Source organism: Siphateles boraxobius, unplaced genomic scaffold, assembly GCF_051911475.1.
Source record: "Siphateles boraxobius isolate OS27281-9 unplaced genomic scaffold, OSU_SipBor_1 77, whole genome shotgun sequence".
In the NCBI taxonomy this organism is placed as follows: domain Eukaryota; kingdom Metazoa; phylum Chordata; class Actinopteri; order Cypriniformes; family Leuciscidae; genus Siphateles; species Siphateles boraxobius.
In genome coordinates, this window is record NW_027509205.1 from 7,491,233 (window position 1) to 7,510,604 (window position 19,372).

Sequence of the window (19,372 nt, forward strand, 5' to 3'; positions counted from 1 at the left end):
TCTCTATCGTCAGCCAATCTATGAATTTAAGTATGGCAGAGAACTCACAAGTATAGAAAATGTATCATTAGGTGATATCTTTTTTTATTCGAACTAATTTATAGTATATATATATGGTTAATATAGGTAATTCATCAAAAAGAAATGCAAATGCTAAAATATTTTGAGTCTATGGATGAGTCTGGGAGGAGGAAGACGTTTAAAGGCAGAAGACTCATTAGCTTGTCAGAGCAAGACAGGATCTGACTATTCTGTGATCCAGAAATAGGCCATAATCCCAAATATAGGCCCTTTGCAGGTGACTGTCTGAGACCTTCAGTAAGGAAGACCGATCTCAATTAGCCTGACAGATCCACAATGCCTTGCTCTCCCTTTCGAATCAGGAGGCCGAAGAAGTTCTGGTGAGTTTAAATTCGGAATGGTCTTTCAATGGCCGATCCGAATATGAAAATAATGTACATTTTTCACCAGCGGTGTAGCGAGTGTTTGTTTAATGGTCATTACGTGTGGATTTTGCTCTTGGACACGGCATACATAAGCATGAATGGATTTAGATCGGTTTGCTTAATGAAGGCACCTTGCTTTGCGTCACAAAGCAATCTGTGCTATATCCAGCAGGAGTGCTTCAATATTCAGCGATGATGCTGTATTTGAGTAATGGTGCTGTCTACTGTGTGTCAATCAAGAGACTTTTATTTGTTGATAAGGCATCTTTATCTCCCTGTCTCTTTCACTTGCACTCTCACATTCAGAATATTTCTCTTTCTTTGTAACATATGAGCAATCTAGGTCACTGTCATTACGTGCATATAAAAGCATTAGCTTTAGGTCTTGGGCTAAAGACGCCATGAAATTTGCTGTGTAGTTTTCGTTCCTGTGTTCATTCATTTCGTATTGAAATGAAGTTTATATTATTGAAGACATATTGAAGGTATCCTCTCTTAAAAAAATAGCTAGTTGCTTTGTTTGTCACAGCCATGAACTTTGATACTTGCTAGTTGCTAGTCTGTTGCATGTAGCATTGGGCCCCATCCACACTACTGTGTTTTAGCTGCGTATTAGAACTGATCTCCGTCCACATTAAAACGACTGAAAACGCGGATCACGTCACCATTCACCTACACTGGGCATGTGCGTGCCGATGTAAACAGGAAACGGAATGACTATTCCTCAGATTTTGCGGAGGTTGATAAGTGCCGATCTGGACATTCAAAAGTTTTCGCACCATTCTTCAGGAACCACAACTTCATTGATAAAATTATCCCACCATGGGCTGGTTCTTCCTGGCTTGACTCAAAACCGACGCTCCATGTACAGTCAATACCGCCGCTACACACAGGAACTGTCACAGATCGCTGGAATAATAGCTTGCCTCCGGCGGATGTAGGCAGTTATAGCATTGTGAAATGCAGAATTTACTTGCACTAACGTAACTGGTAGTCCAGGCTGTTGTTCTGCGTTTTCTTCCATTGTATGACATCTAATCAGAGAGTCGAGCGTGAGCCTCTGCGTCATCGTTTCTAAAGTCCTCCGTTTTGACCCGTCTACACTAAAACGCCCTCCTGAGATTCAAAACGCAAAACGGGGTCGGCAGCGTTTCTAAACTTCTCCGTTTTAGGTCTTCGTTTTTGCCGTTTTAGTGTGGACGGGAGGTGCAAACGTAGCAAAAGGTCTGCGTTTCTAAACTAAACCGTAGTAGTGTGGATGGGGCCTTAGGGACATTAGGGCATTACGCCTGTCTAAAAAGACAGCTGACATACACTGTATTTCAGAAGAGACTTTTTAGCAAATATTGAGGCATCATTCTTATTTTAAACTGATTATTTGGGTGCATGTAAACATAGTTGTTGTAGAGAGCATCTGATTGGATGAAAATCTGAGTAGTGCTGGGTGAGTCGTCAGTATTCTGGGTTTGTTTTCCCAGAAGAAAAAGAAAGAAAATAACAGCGATGTGTTAAGTGTCATTATAATACGCTTAACACATCACTGGTTTTGTCAATTAGAACTACAACTATTGAAATAATTTTCAGTAAATGAAATAAAATATAAATATTAGATGAAAGAATTACATTTAAAAAACTTGAATGAAAATTTGAAATTGTCTTTGAAACTAACTAAAATAAGTTTTAGTTGAAGTATAAAAATTATTAAAATGAAATTAAAATAAATGAAATTAGAATGAGCTAATTAGAATTAGCTTTAAAAGTGCATAAAAATAGCAAATATGGAAGCTTGTTTTCGCCACAGAATAAAAATAATTGCGAGATAAAAATCGTGAGATAAATTGTGAGATAAAAAGTCACAATTATTGTTTATTCTGTGGCAGAAACAAGCTTCCATATGTGCTATTTATATGGGCTATTAAAGTTAATTCTAATTAGCTATACTTTATTTTAATTTCAGTTTCAGATATTATAATTTTTTTAACATTATTAACATTAACTCTTTTTTTTTTCTTTATAACTCGCAATTGCAAGTTTATATTTCACAATTCCAAGAAAAGAAGTCAGAATTGCAAAATATAAACTTGCAATTGCGAGTTATAAAGTCCAATTATTTTAAAGTAAAAAAAAGACTGACTTTAAAAGTCAGAATTGCGAGATTTAGACTTGCGATTGTGATATAAAAAGTTTCAATTATCTTTTAAAATGTTTTATTCTGTTGCGGAAACAAGCTTCCATACATAACAAAATGACTTATTAAAATGAAACTGAAAATATAAATATATTATACTAGTATAGTATAATAGTATATAAATAATGCTTAAATAACACTGTAACTTAAAATAAATTGCTGCAAATTGTCATTATTTTGAATTAATTAATTAAAGGGATAGATAACTCATGTTATATGTCATACAGATTTTGGAATGAAATGAGGTGAGTAAATAATGACAGAATTGACAGAATTTTAGGCCGTGTGTCCACCAAAGCGTTTTTTCACGCACCTGGCGTAAAATTCTAATTGTTTTCACATGGGAGCGCCGCGTTTTTTAAACGCCATGAGCCTAACGAGGCGCTGAGCGTGTATTTAACGCTCAAGCGCTGAGCGCCCGGCGTTTTTTACTGGTCGACGAGAGTTGAAAAATGTTCAGCTTTGGATAAAACGCAGCACTCATCACTGTCACTTTTTACACAGCCGTCCAATAACAGTAGAGGAGGGGTGGGACAAATACCACACCGACAAAATGGATGAAAAATAAATTTTTAGTATGAAACAAATTATCTACGAAATCAGTTACAAGTAAACTGTGCTGCGGATATTCTGTATCCTAGCAACGAATCGTCTCAGCTGTAAAAACGCAGCGCTGCCAAAACGCTCTCAAGCGCCCAGTGCTAGGCGTTTTCAGCAGAGCGCCTAGCGTTTTCAGCCGGCTAAAAACGCTTTGGTGGACACACGGCCTTAGGGTGAATGATCCCTTTATGTTTGCTGCTGGGTTCCCTGCTAGGATCAAACTCCAAACCTTCTCTTTTCCCCGCATGTAAATGAATACTCCAGCTGCATGTTTGCAACTTTGTACCATATTGTCTTCCCCTTCACAACAGGATCTGACTAATACCAGACCAGCGCTAAATCCGGAAGCACTTAGCGAACAATACGGCTCTCATATTTCAGGCTGCTGGTCCCACAATATATCTAACTCCATCTCAGGTCAGCTAAACCCATTCAAGGTCCAGAGAGACTCACCTCTCTTCCAGTAGTGGAAATGATACATGCGCTGTATATATTTCCAATTAACTCAGTGGACTTTAGCTACATGCTTATATTAATCTCTGAATGCCCTGTGGCTATGAGAAGGCGGCTGACATTCTGAGGGGATGTTTGAAAGCAATCAAGTGTCTTTCCTGTTGCCCTTTTTTTACTTCCCTAACATCAAAGATACATCCCTGGCTTTGATAAAGTGCAGAAATATGTCATGTCAGTACGGAGTGACGGCTGTTCATTTTACTCTTCTTTCATCACAAAGTGTAGGTGTCACAGTGAGGAGAGATGGTTTCCTCCGACTTTCCTATTTCAGACAATCTTTTCTATTTCACGTTATATAATTGAGCACAGTTGTCTAACCCATGTAGAGCTGAGTTCTGTCTGGCTTAATTAAATGAGACAGAGATGTATGAGGACTATTTTAGAATAATACAGGGCACACATTGTCTCCCTGCCCCAGACAGCCCTCTGGGTAACAGGTTGTGCGGATTGTTTTTGCTTATATTAATTTTTTATTGCTGTGCTGGCAATTTTGGTGTGTTCCAGTCCGCCTGGGAAGTTCGGATTTACAAGTTGATAAATAGAAAAGATGTATATTGTCAGGTGCATTCAGATCACTTTGGTCAAAGCAAGATGTGATATATCTTTTCTACAAAACATTAATGAACTCTTCTTCTAGTTCTAATACAAAATGTTCATCAGGTGTTGTCACCAGATGAAGACAGAGGAAGACGATGGTACACCCAATATGAAGTAACTGTAATTAAACAGGGGTAGACACACACAACACGCAAACATCGATCAACAACTGAAACAGAGCAACTTAAATACACAGTGATGAGATGATAACGAACCGGTGTGATGATCTGATGAGTGTCCATGACAACTGTTGACTGGCAGGAATGAAAATAACAAACCCAAAGTCTATGAAAACAGAAACTACGAACAAACAAAGTTTTTTACGTGTGACAGGTGTATTTTTGCTATAATTAAATTTATGAAGATCTTGTAAACTGAATTTATATATATTCTATCATAAATGTACAATACTATCATATTTTGTACATGAAACTTCACTAATTTTATTGTAAACAAAAAAAAATCATTATTTTTAACAAATGTATTATCAATACAGACACTTTATCCGTTGCGTCCATTTGTTCAAGTTTAGGACTATTTTTGTTTAGTTTTCACAGTTTGCATGCAGAAGAACAGCATACTGGTGAGTCTGCATGATCTCTTACACTCCAATATCTGTGTGTGTATTTATGTGAATCTATTGGCTAGAGTTTCAAGGAGAAGGGAGGAGAGAACTGTCAAACTTAATCAGCCCAGACTGTCTCTGTGTGTCTCTTACATGCAACTGTCTGACTAAATATAGCAGCAATGTGACAAGCTAGTCCTTGATTCGCTGAGACAACATTTTTAAATGGAAACCCATCGAATCACACGACAAACAAGATGTGTATTAAAAACAACCTGACGCTTCCATGGCAGGTAAAGATTTGCAGAAATATGTTCTCTTCAGGTGTATTAAAAAGCTTTTTTGGTGATGAATACAGCTTGATAATACCTTGAAGTCCTACAGTATCTTTTATTAATCACATATATAGCGGTTAGGCAATTAGAATGTTCTTGTAAACATGCATATCTGCTTGTTTAATCCATATATCTGTTATGCATAATGAGAATCTGTGTATAATGACAATTATCAGAATGTTAGAGAGGTTCTTTAACAAAGAGAAGATAAGTCATCACTCTTCCTTTTGTGGCATAGTTGACGATTTTTTAAGTAGCAAGGGAGCTTTAGAGTTATGCCGTAAAAGAAAGGGACACATGAATGCTCACACGTGTCATAAAAATGTGATTGTAAAATATTGTCACAGTTTGAGGCAGAAGATACATTGACTCACAATTTTGGGAATGTAATTTGAATTTATGGGGAGCATTAGTGAAGACCCACAGTCAGCATTTCTCCAAACTTGGAGCAAACATTTGTAAAGGCAATAACTCCAATAGAGAGCTTTTTGCTCTACTTCCGCTAGATATGGTTTCCTATTATCCCTTAAGATTGTAAAAAGTATTTGCCAAGCAGTTAATTTCTAGAGAAGATGAATATATATATATATATATATATATTATATTATATATATAAATATCCACTCTTTTTTGCTTTTTCAGCTCACACTGAGATCTGTATTGAGAAATATATAAAGTCATGTGAAATGATGAGGGCCTGGGAGAAAGCAGCTAGTTTATCTGTGTAGATACCAGCACTCATAAAAAATAACAGACCCGAGCATGCTGTGATGTACAAGTTCCTCGTCCTCAAACTGAAGATGCCCATTTGGGTTTATTCCATCAAAATACCTTCAGGGCCAGAGTCAGATTGGGGTATTCTGATGGCAGAGACATGGGAAGATGAGAGGCATGTCAGATTGATGTGCCACGCATCAAAGCTCAGTCCAAGCTCACTTCTGGAGGTTCACTCATCTGACCCATTACAGACTCGGCAGGCAGGCAGCTAGTGGAGGGCATTTTCTGTACCCACAGAAAGAGCAGTTGTGTGGCCATGTTTAGACCACTAAGATGAAGAAATAAATGTGAATTTCTGATGGTGTCATGATTAATATAAATTCATAGATGCCACCAATGTCACTAGAAATAGAACGCCGCCATATTGACGACCGATCTCGCCCGGTATGGGCGTCCAAACTGCCCATTTGAATGAGAGAGAAAGGAGATACATGGATACAATTTTAATTTTAGGCTCCGATCCTTATTTGTTATAAGGTCCTTTATTAACTGCCCCAGACTTGCCCTAATTTGCCTTCCATGATATATATATATATATATATATATTTTATCTTGTACATAACCCCTCCCCATACAGTAGGGATCGCTTGAAGGCTTTCAAGAGTACAGACGCGTATCAATATGCTGTTGCTGGATGGGTAACAAACATAAAAGTTCGGCACCAGGCCACAAAGGATTTATATTTAATCATGGGGAATGTAGGTATTATAAAAATAATTTGGTGGTAGTTTGCTCTGACTAGATAGCGAGTTGTTAGCTAGCTAAGTGGCTCAGCTTGTAGCTTGCCAGCTGTTAGCCACGGCTCACGGCTAGCTGTCATTAACCTGGATTAGGCCTGTCACGATAGTCAATAAATCAATTAATCGCACAATAAAAAAATGAGCTCGATAATATTTTCGATAATTTGCATGCTTGTTTTTTTTCCTCTTCTCTCTCTCTCTACCAAAGAGACTGGAAGACAACTCTGTTTAAGACATAACCAACATATTTTACGTGAATACTCTCCAAAACGGACATTTAAACATAATGTTGTGTGTATTTGTCCATTCAGACACGAAACCGCTCAATTCATTACTCGTGCGCTGCATAGGGGTCTATGGCTGCACGCTTCGGGTCGGGTGTGTGCGCACAGAAAGATGAGACATGATACAATATGAGACATTTCTTCTATCCTATTCTTTTGGTATAGAATAAAATACCAGTTCGGGGTTCTCTTTCAGCTGTTGTTGCAGCCAACTGCACAACATATTGCAGGCATTACTGAGACCGTCGGTCGTCAACATGGCGGCGCAAAGCTACAGTGACGTCATGTGACCCGAACGAATATGCCAAAATGCATATAAAATGTATAATCATTTTATTATATTATATCTATGGCATGTTTACACAAGTGATCAGGGCCCTTGAGGATCTTTCTGGTGTTTTTCAGATTCAGTACAGTTTCTGCTGTTACAGGAACCGTCTGCAGTAACCTGATAGGTTTATACTTTTTCTGGTTTTCTTTTTAATAGACCCACATAAGAGCAGATTTAATTCAGAAAGTTTGGATTAAAAAAGATCAAAATTCAGAATTTAAATCTCTGAATGAGTTGCATAATGTATTTTAAACAGTTGCTGTCAACATGAATGAATTGTGAGTTAATTTCAGATGCTGCTGCTTGAGTTTTTGCAGGGCCAGATGGAGGCAGGTGATGTACATCCATTCCATCCATCTGTGTCCTCCAAGGTCATTTGGGTTCTCTTCCGCTGAGCCAGAGAGAGAAGGAGAGACTTTAATTGCTGTAAATGGTGGTTTGGATGCGTGGTTTCATGAGACATCACATTCTCTCTCTCTCTCTCTCTCTCTCTCTCTCTCTCTCTCTCTCTCTCTCTCTCTCTCTCTCTCTCTCTGGCTGAGAGAGGCACTGAGTCATACTGCATGCTCTGGACTTCAGATCCTCTTTTTGCAAAAAACAAAGATATTAATAACTTTGTTGAGTGACAGTGGACTGTTTAGTTGTTATGTGAAAGGTTAAGAATGCAATATAATTATGCACAGTTAGGATATGCATAACTCTATGGTATTTTGGAGCAAATTAATTGGTCACATATATATATATATATATATATATATATATATATAATTCTGCGACTTCGTTTTCCACTTGATGTCCATATCATTTCTTGGACTTGAAGTAAAACCACTTGAGAAAATCCTATCTTGCCTCATTTGTGTGAATTATCATGAAGCAGGAGATTGATGATATCAAATAGAAAAGGTGAAAGACATTCTTTTTATTTATTTATTTGTCATGCAGTAAATCCCTAGATTATCTTTCTGTGGATGTTCCTTAGTAGATTGGAATTTAATAGATTTGATTGATGTCTGCATGTTGCTTTAGGGAGGGATTATCAACAAACAGGAGGATGATATGTAGACCTACTAGACACTTTAAGGGAAATCAATGTTTACCGATAATGAAGTGCATGCGCTGACTGCACCTGCTCGCTTGGAGGATGGGAGTCCATATAAACATGTGTCGTCTTCCCAAAGGGCGTTTCCATGTCAATGGGACCTTCAAGTCCTGTGTGTTTATAGCGGTCGTTTCCTGATCACACATCAGGCCTTAACGAGTTACATCATTCTGCCCCTGAGAGGATGAAAACATGTCACTGCGTCATGTGGTGCACATGTCATCCAGCCCCTCTATCACCATACTTTACTAAACCACAGTGGGAGATGCGATAGTATGATTATATTATAGCTAAAAATGAAAGCCCATCATCGGACTTATCCAACAACCGGATCACACAAATTGTATAGAGGTGAGATGTGGAGATGTTTTTTTTAAAGCGTGCCACCCACATATGAAATGAGGTCAGTGGCAGCAGTTGTGATCCTGTTGTGTAAATGTTTTGAACATGACTCAATTTTACTCCGATGGAGCTAGTGCTAATCTGAGTAATGTTTCCTTAACAAATGCACAAGGGAACTGGAGAGGGAGGAGGGAGTGAGAGAGAGCAATGGGGGTCTGCTGAGGTTATGCAGCATGAATTTGTCTTAAAATACATGCTGATGAGTTTTGTGGTGTTATGTGATATTTGTTCTGGGCTTTTTTGTTTTGTTCTTGTAATTTTGAAAAAACTGTGACAAAATCTATGTCAAAAAGATAAGTAACTTTACATTGGTGACATTCTGCAAAATTTGCAACAACAATGTTTAATCAAAGAAACCCAAATCTTTAAGTTTGCAAGGCATAAAAAACATTTCTCTCATGACAACTCTTGGCATGTTTGGCATTGTAATGGCTATGACAATGTTGATATGTTTTGTCTTGGTGGAATAGATCTGCTATGCTGCTGCTGTTGGTTATTGCTGCTGCTGTAGAGCAAGTACAGGTATTGCTACTGTCAATATATACGCAACACTGCTGTGAGCAAGTAAGACCTGCTGCTGCTGTGCAATATAGCATACATGAATTACCCGTAGCAAATCTATGCAGGTGGAGCTGGGGAAGCCTCCGCCATCTGGAGTTTCATGACAAAGCTTTGTATGTCTATAATCAATGTACGGCAAAGTAACAGTGCAGCGCAAATGACTTTTCTCACTCTTGGTTTTTCTATGTCAACTGAAAGAAAGAGAGGAATATAGTGAACTCCTTTGAGATTCCAGCAACCCCCCCCCCCCCCTTAAGTTTGGGTTGACCCATTATTATTCATATATTCTAAGACATTGGATTATCATTTGAATAGATTAATATTCTTGGAGTATGCAGGCATGCACTCCTGGAGGAAGAGTCTTAAGTAAGCCTTTATAAGTCAGAACGGCACAATGTATTAGTAATGCTGCTGTCAGAGATTGCCACTTCATTCAAAAGCATATAAAAGCTCACCTACACAAATCCAAGTATCGGTTTGAGATCTTGTGGTCTGTGCGATTCAGTTTACAATTTTTATATGCCAAATATATTTTTAGTCTGAGTCATTTTGCTTTTGTTGTTTTGTCTTTGTCTCCCTAAAGACAGGAACCAAATCTATTTTATGACAGAAAAACAACTTTTTCTCTGAGGCTGTTGTCTATACTCACTAACCGATCTCTGTTTTAACATCATTTTTGTACTGCTCTCCTCCATCAGAGGACAGATGGAGATGCTGCAACACCTGCAAGGCTCAATGGCCTCCATTAGAAGTGGTTTAAGTTATCAGGGAGAGTAAGAGATCAGATATGAGCTGCATGACAGCTTCTGGGCAGTCTGAAAGACTCCGTGTGAGATGAAAATTGTATATATATTTTTTTCCCTCCTTTTTTGATAGACTTTGATTTTGACATAAGCTGTGTTGTCTTTTTATCTGCCATCTTCAACATTCTATTAACATTCTAAAAATAAATATGCCATCTTCATATTTTCTATCTTCATATTCTAATAACAACCCTTTCAGTTTACTGTGATCTTTATTCTCTGAATGAGTTGCACATGAGCGTGTGTTTTTTCTGATTTCCAAGTCCTGCAGATTATGCTCACTAATCCTGCAATATCTCTTTGAGTTGTGCTGTGGACAGCAGTATTTGGCTGTTATATGTGTTGGCATTACAGACATCTGATGCAGTGAGGTGCTGTCTGTATGTTTACCTTGGCTTATTTGACTGCTTGTGTTTTTAGAAGCACCTGAAAGAAAGGGTTCACCCAAAATGACTATTCTGCCTCCATTGGTTGTTCCAAATCTGTATGACTTTCTTTCTTCTGTGGTTTCAAGGATCTTGTATGGTATATTCAAATTGATCTTTGTAGATTCATGTCCGATATTAAACAAATCCTTCTTTTTTTTTGTCAAATATGATTTATTAAAGACAAATCATCCTTTCAAGGTGGACCTTTTCATTGAATTGGTTGATCTAGCTCAGAATTTAAATACAGTGCAGGAATCATTTAGACCTTAAATTGTGATAATATCACAATATTACTGTTTTTTACTGTATTTTTTTATTATATTTTTTAATAAGAGACTTATTTCCAAAAAATAATAAACGTCTTGTTCAAAACTGGAATTATATATATAATTCCATATGTATAGCCTTAGATTCGTAAATTACCTTACACGAATGTACATTATTATTATTATTTTTAAGTCACACAGGTTTAAAATGGCTTAAAAAGGGTGAGTAAATGATTCTTTAATTGTTCCATCTATGGACAATGTTTGCAGTCACCCCTCTTGGTGACAAGCCGGGACGCTGTTTCAAGATAATACTTCCTTTATTAAATTCCAATATTGTGTTTGTAAGAAAATTACCACACCGTCTCCATAGATTCCCACTCATTCATCTAACCCACTTCATTTATATTAAGAGCTTTGAATTGATCCTTAACTTAAGAGCAACAAGCTCTTGAATATATAAAACCTCCCTGGAGCCTCAAGAGAGGATGTAAGAAACAAACAAAGAGCAATTTGTCTAAAAAAGCATGTTAAGGAAGGATTACAGTTTTTTAAATGAGATATAGGACATAATTTGTTAGTGAATTCGTTGCCTGAGCAACAGTATGTGATGGGGAGGTGTGTGTTTAATTAAGGCAAGGCACGATGAATGCAAATTGCAGCCCCATCAGACAGCTCAGATGGACAGCCCTCAGTGTGTGAGTGAGCGGGGGAGGGGACGGGAGCGCGAACGGGGAGGGTGAGAGACACATAAAGAAAGAAGAGAGAGGAAAAGAGCAGTAGAGCAAGAGCAAGAGAGCGATACAGACAGCAAATGAAGTGATAGTGGGAGGATCAATGCTTCTAGCAGGTGTGTGGCGGACTTGAGAAGCTCACCGCTGCCAGACGGGAGAGGAGATCCTACATCCATCCACGCAGTGAGTAATCGCACTGTATCTGTGTGTACAGGAATATCAAGCATGACAGTTGTACGGGGTTTGGTATTTATGGCATTTGCTATACTGGTTAGGAGATTGGCGGGACGGCCAAAGCAGTTGGCAGGTGTGCGGCTGATAAACGGTGTCATAGACAATATGCTTTTAGAGACGAGCAGATTGCCATAGCCTTTATTAACTCATATAGAGAGGATGTTGGGGGATTTTCTACGCAGTAGAGACAGGATTGAGTGCATCTACGAGCAGTAACTGACGTTCGTTCACGGATCATCGTTTACAATTAACTTCTTTAACGGGTGACCTACCAACATCTTTTGTCATGTTCCAAGCTTCAGTGCTGCTTGTGGAATACAGGAATTGACTTGTGAGCTTTTAGTGCTTTGTAGTTTTCTCCAGTGTCACATCTGAGACCATAGTTCATATTTCATTATAGTTCTTCCTCCTTGTTTTATCCTGCATCTACTGTGATACGCAAACTCGCTGAAGACAGGTGAGATGGTAATGAAACATTGCTGCGTGGTAGCAGAACCTCAGGAGTTAATGGTTTATGTAATTTCACATGTAATTGCATTCCTCTTATTGGCAGACTTTAAATATCTGATTTACTCTCAATCGAACTTCGCTCTATTAGGTCTATATTAAAATGTGATACTGTTTTGTCTGAATACAATAAAAGCACTTAATAAAAGTGTTTGTTTTTTAAATGCTACAAGTACAAGGCATCAACAAAGGAAAAATTATATTATTTTTGAGATTTACAATTACATTTTATAGATTATATTTAACTGTTAAATTGTTTGTGTTTTTAAAAATTAACTTTAAGTGAGCATTAATGGTGGGAAAGGTCATCTAAATTAGAAAATATGGAAAATGACTTGCACAATTAAATATCCAAAATCAATATATATACAAATGTATCAGTTATGAATAGAATGCCGATCAAATAAAGCATGTGTGCTTTTAGCTGATAACCGATATGGTACCCATATATTGGTCATCCCTATTCTTTAAACATCATGACTAATATGTTTTGACAAAAAGATTGAGATTTGAGATTGAGTTTTACTGGAAAATCTGGCTGTATTTTTATAAAGTATTACTTTATTACACTAAACTGCATCAAGAAAATCATAATTCAATTAATACAATAATTGAATTAATTGAACTAATATAATAGTAATTGTTTTCCATGATGTATCATGTTTTTAAAGATTTTTTTAATGTCAAAATGGGCTGTGTTTGAGCATTAAATAACGATTGATATAATGTTATGTATAATTTAATGGCTGTACTCCAGTAGTGTAGTTTCACAGGGCTGTGATGCCTGCAGACTTCAGCAAGGATTTTGTCTGTTTGGTGCATGGTATTGGTTTCTGGGCTGCTCAGCTGTAGGGAGTGAAATAATGATCCCGGTTTTGAATGCAGAACGAGAGCGTTCTCTCAGCAGTCCGGTGGGAATTTCTTGCCTGTGCAGGAAGAGAATTGGTTCACTGGAATTCTAATTACTCTGTACTGTAATAAACCAACCAGATCTATGTGTCAGTTTAACAGTAGAGTAAGTTACCACTACATTATATCAATTCACCACCACATATTGAGCCTTTAATAATCACTTTTAAAGATAGCGGGATATGCAGTTCCAATATCCATTCATTGAAGTTAATTTAAAGGATGGTCAGTAAATGGAAATTGTTCTAATAGAGCAAATCAGCAAATGGACAAAAACGTATGATACAGCAGAGCTGTGCGAGGATGTTGGCTGCTTGGAGAGATTTTGTTTCATCATTTGTTTTGCCGCTGAGCTGTGGTTCATTTAAGGTCTGTGTTCCAGCACTGCAGATCACTCCTGCATTACATCACATCAATAATCCACTGCAAAAATCCACGCCACCTAGACATCTATGGATGAGTTAATGACAAAAGTTCACTTAAACTCCCATAAGTGGGTTATGGTGCAATCTGGAGGTAAATTTAAAACAAACCTCAAATGATGGTTTGAGGTAAATGGCCATATTTTAAAAATCTAATTTATCTATAATGTAGCTGTCTGGTTTTGATGGATGGCGGATAGAATATGCAAGCAATATACGGCTGCTGCCGTAGAGCTCAGATTCTCCTTTTGACTTTCTCTTACAAACTAGAGAGAAATCAGAGGTGCACATCTGAAATAGTTCTCAACTTTATTAACATTATTACAACCCCTTCTTGATGTCAAAAAGAAGGATTTTCCCAGATATGGATCTTCAGATAAGTCTTTTTGCCTGAAGCAATATGGTACAAGCACCACACAGGTCCTGAGAATTAATTTCAGTCAAGAGCTGCACCACCTTTTTACCTGATGTTAAATGCACAGAAACATTTCTGCACTGTATTTAAATAGAAATTATTTACATTTTCAGCATAAATACGCCTTGTTTGTGTTCAGATCAGACTCACAGATTTCACCTTATTCGCAAAACACAGCACTATTTGCTTGGCACATTTTATTCTGAATGCAGATTGCATTCAGTACTAATTTTATGGGCACATTTGCTCGGTTACATGATTTGCACAATTCCCTTACTTGTACCAGGTATGTGTTAGCGTACAATTCCATTTAATTGTACTGAAGGTTTTATAGTTTTCCATTTCCTGAATTACCATGGAGGATATGCGTCGCAGCAGTGGGCGTTATGTTGTTGGACTTTCTGGTGGATTCTATGTCAGGGTACATTTTTATGAAAACATTTAGCAAATAACAAATTCACCAGCTGTCTTATTATGGAGCATTCAGGGCCATTCTTTAGCTCACTTACATCGTCCTGAACTGTATTTAGCCTGCATTGTAATACAATCTGTTTCTCCTCAACTAAAGTATAATGGGAAATCTAATCATGGCCTCATGTCAAAACAATAGGAGTCTGAAAAAAATTTGATTATACAAACCCCCACATATATTGCACATCACCTCTACAACTCCATGGAGCTTTGCACTGACAGAGAAACCTGCTAATTTAAATGCAAAAGCTTGCACAGAGGTGCTGGCCGTACGGCCATGTGGGGTGGGGGGAGGGGGGTTTGTGAAACAACTGTCATTATTCAGACTATTACAATGCTAAAGCTTCCTCTGCTGTGACCCCATGACCTTTGGCCATCTAGAGCAGTTATTCTCCAGTGATTTTGCTTCAGGTCCCACATTGGACATCAAGTGGTAACTCAACACAATACAAACATATATTATATTATATTATATTATATAGGGGTGTAACAATATCCTCATGTCACGATTATATTATTAAATTGTATTGGCCAGATTTGCTACTGACAAATTAATCTGTGCTAAATATGAATAAAGATTGATTGGACAACACCGCCTTTCATTTCAGGGTAATTTGGGCATATGGGAACCATTTTCTTCCCTTTATAAAGTCAATAAGCTTTTTTTTAGGGCTGTCAAGTTAACATTAATTTAATGTGTTTTAATTATTAAAAAAATAACAAGGTGAAAATTAAGGCAATTAATCATTGACTGACAGTCCTAAACTATTTGCATGTCACATAGTTGACCCTTTCAGAAGGTTGAGAACCACTGGTATAGTTTTATTTTGGGTTGTAATTTGTGTATATGTGCACATGTGTACTGCTGAACAGAACTGAATTGAACTGTCTCTTTCATTACAGGAAACAGGATGGAGGAGAGCCTTGCATCTCTAACACACTAGATCCTTCACTGTTCCAGCCATCACTGCCCCACACCGGCCCTGCGTTCCTCAAGGTATCACAAAGCTGCTGCATGCTGAGAGTCCTTCCATCCTGCCAATGCTTGACTTCTGCTTGCTGAGTCTGTCTCACCTCCTCTGACCCATCTGCTCCATTACTGTGAGCCTGTGTACAACTAATACTGATTTGCATGAGGCCATTGTTTAGAGGTATGACTACGGACTTTTCTGTTTGTTATTATACACTTGATTGACATGCCATGCAGTTAAATGAGAGTGATGTAATTAAATGTCAGATGCTATTAATTAACAAATGTCAGGCCAGTTTCTCAGTCACACCCCTTATTTCATGAGACAAACTAATGCCTGTCAAAATAGTATTGATTAGGAAAGGTCATTTATCCGTTGACAGCTAGTCAGTGACTTTTAGTTCACAAAGCTGAATCCTTGGAGCTATAACTGCTCACATGACCCAAGCAAAATGAAAATTCTGTCATCATTTACTCAGCCTCATGTTGTTCCAAACCTGAATGGTATTAAACATTAAAGGAGAAAAAAAAAAAAAAAAAAAAAAAACCTCTTTTCCAAGTGGTTACAATGATCAGGGAGCTTTCCAACTTCAAAACTTTCTCATAAACACACACACACACACAAAAAAAACACTGTAAAATGATTATTAATTGGTCTAAATGGCAATATTCCAAGTATTTTGAACCCATCCAATAGCTTTGTGTGCGGAACTGACTGATTGAAGTCGAAGTGACCGGATCGAATAAGTGAGTGTGAAATCTGTGAATCATTCAGGCTGGTTTTGTGAACAAGATCAATTGATTCACTGTAAAGATCTGACTCAAAAGATTGATTCCTTTAATCACTACTTCTCTCATTAACTTTCATGAAGCAAAGAGACCTATGTTTCCAGTGAAAAACGACTTCAGTTTTGTTTCCCTCACAACGCTTTCTTATGACTCCAGTACACATGGATGCTAGAATCATATGAATTTGTGATGCTTTAATGATGCTTTATCTGCCATTTTGGAGGTTGATAGCCACAGTTCTTATTCACTTTCATCATACTGAAAATGGGCAGGATATTTGTAAAAAAAAATCACCTTTGTTCCATGAAAGAAACAAATTCAATCAGGTTTGGATGTCATGAGGGTGAGTAAATGATGATGTCATTTTTAGTTTTGAGTGAACTAACCATTTCACTTTTTATATCCAAATGCCTTTTCTGAGGTGCATCACTATAATCAGTTCACCAAACTTTTTTTCATACACAGATAGAGCATGTAATCAGCTTCTAAAATACACCTTCAAGGGTTGAAGCTTCAGTGCTTGTGCTAATGACTTACGCGGCCAAACTTGTGACTCATGCATGAATTTCAACTGCATGGATGAACTTAAGCTGATGGAAAGCTAAAATCTATTTTTTAATAAGAAAATAGTTTTTTATTTACAGACTGAGCTACTGCACAAATCAAATGTATTGCTTTTTTATATCTGTTGATCCACAAATCCCCTTTCACTCGAAACAGGGTCCTGAGAGAAATAATAGAAGGGACCTTTAAAAAACTTCTTTAAGTCAAACGTTATTAGTTTCATTGTTGAGCCATGTTTAGTTAGTCCATGTTGGCGATTGTGTCCGACAAAGTTAGGTACGAGGGTCAGGTTGTCAAAGCGCAGGGCTAAATAATAAGATTCTTTGTGTATTGTGTGTAGTGTGTGTAAGTAGTTTGAGTGATCTCAGTGTGTGTCATGTGTGTAGGAGATTTTAGGGCTTTTAAACTCGGTGAGCTCAGCTTGCGATTAAGAGGATAAAGTTTGGGTGATGTCAGAGTGCTTTAACTGCATCCACAATTCTCCAGCATAGCTTATAACACAACAGAGGGTAATCTCACGTGAATGAAATGGGAGAAAGAAATGAATGGTAAAAGAAAAGAGGATTTGGAGATCATGTTTAGTCAATTTTTTTTGTTAGTCAATTAAATTGAAACAAAAATCATATGAATTTTTGAGTCTAACCTATGGTAAATGATAAAGAATGTGGAAAAGAAGCATCATTCCATATTTTCGAGGCAATTTTACTGCTCGTTATATGTTTATATTTTCTTGGTTGTGTTTATATTTAAATTTTTCATTATTCACCCCCATCATTCCAAACCTGTATGACTTTTTTGAAACATACAAAAGTGTCTTGTTGTGGGGGTTTTTTCAGTCAATGCATGGTACACTGTAAAAGAGTATTGTAAAAAAGTAAGCTACCTGGTTGCTTTAAAGTGGCCCTATATGCTATTTTAAAGTTTCCTAATGTTGTTTTGGAGTCTCCTACAACAGGTTTACATGCATCATCAAAGGTCAATTTTTTTAAAAATTTCTTTTAAAATACATTTGCACATCACCACATTTTCAATGATTCTAAAACGACTCGTCAGATGAACCAATCTCTCTAAATCCCTCCTTTCCGCGAGCTACTCTGCTCTGATTGGCCAGATGGCTCAGTCTGTTCTGATCGGTCTACCGCGTACAGTGTGTGTATCGAAAACAAAATCGCCCTTTGCCATAACAACGTCAGCTCTGCGAGTCCTGAGGCTTCCTACACTGTAAACTAAACACAGTAACGAACAATGAGAACGACAGACAATCTGCATTAATAGACACAGTTTTAGGTGATAGTGGCCCACAACTGCTTAGCAGAAGTATTTCAGTAAGAGTAGTAATGTGAGTTAACCAGTTAGCAGGAGACCTACACAATGTAAAACTCAAAACTAAGTATTTTGAACACCATCTTTCAAGAGCAAGCAGTGTGCGAATCCTAAAATAGAGGGAACACAGCTAAAGTTTAGGATTAAACTGCTGTGATATCATGGAAAAGACTAATTTTAACCACTGATTCTTCACATGCTTGTCCTTTGGCAGTGAAAAAAAACTCTCTTTACCTTCACATTGTAGAGCACAGTTTCTTCTTGACATGATGCTATCCAGTATCCACACACGAATCACCTCCATTTTTTGAGAACCAAGTTTTCCCTGGTGTCTGCGCGTTCAATAAGTGGGCGGGCAATATGCTAATGCTGCGTCTTGACGTCACAAAGAAACGGCTTATGACTCGTTTGAAAAACGATTAATTTTATTGACTCAGAGTCAACTCTTACTTTTGAAAGACAATAACTTTATATATACGGTGCACTTTCAGATTTAAAACTTTGCAGTATGTTTTCATTCACTACATGTTACACACTACATGAAAGATCATTTTTAAAAATCCATACTCGGGGCACTTTAAAGGGTAACTAAACCCCTGGTCAGAGCCTGACTCCACCCACTGGCAATATTTGAAAAATGCTGGTAAAGTGGGCAGTGCCCAGCAGAGGGGGGGGGGCGTGCACCTGAGACACATCTCTCTGTAGGCAAGGGCGTGGTTAACTGGTACCGTCTGACGTCAGAGGGTACCACAACTTCAATAGGAAAATTCAACTGCAGTAGCCACCGTTCAACCCAGGCCCGGATTGGCTAATCGGGAGCACCGGGAGAATTCCCGGTGGGCCGGTCTGTTTTATTGGCCAGGAGGGCCGGTGTTGTCATGGCACTGGGTTGAATGCTCCAGTCTCAGCGCAGCGCCACTATTTTTTTATTATAATTTTCTCGCAGCCCCACAAAAAAAAAAAGTCAGTTGTTAGAGATGTGCGAACAAAGAATAAGAGATGCAAAACATGGATAATAGGCGCAAAGGCGGCGCTGAAAAGGCCAGAATAAAAAAACATCTCTAGAAACTCAAGCGGCCAAATAGCCTCAGGGCCGTAC

At 37.8% G+C, this 19,372-nt stretch overlaps 1 protein-coding gene across 29 annotated transcripts in view; it reads left to right on the forward strand.

The window, feature by feature from the left end:
• rap1gapa (RAP1 GTPase activating protein a) overlaps positions 1 to 19,372 on the forward strand; it is a 144,412-nt gene that overhangs the window by 76,685 nt on the left and 48,355 nt on the right. For 19 of the 29 annotated variants that reach the window (XM_077218213.1, XM_077218220.1, XM_077218226.1 and 16 more), the window contains exon 3: positions 15,531 to 15,624. Coding sequence is in view for 13 of the 29 variants with exons in the window: in XM_077218191.1 (XP_077074306.1) it covers positions 15,531 to 15,624 (94 nt within the window). In the remaining 16 variants the exon portion in view is untranslated. Of the gene's footprint in view, positions 1 to 11,379; positions 11,853 to 15,530; positions 15,779 to 19,372 lie in introns of those variants that run through there. The other 10 variants (XM_077218206.1, XM_077218218.1, XM_077218207.1 and 7 more) reach the window with 3 other exon arrangements.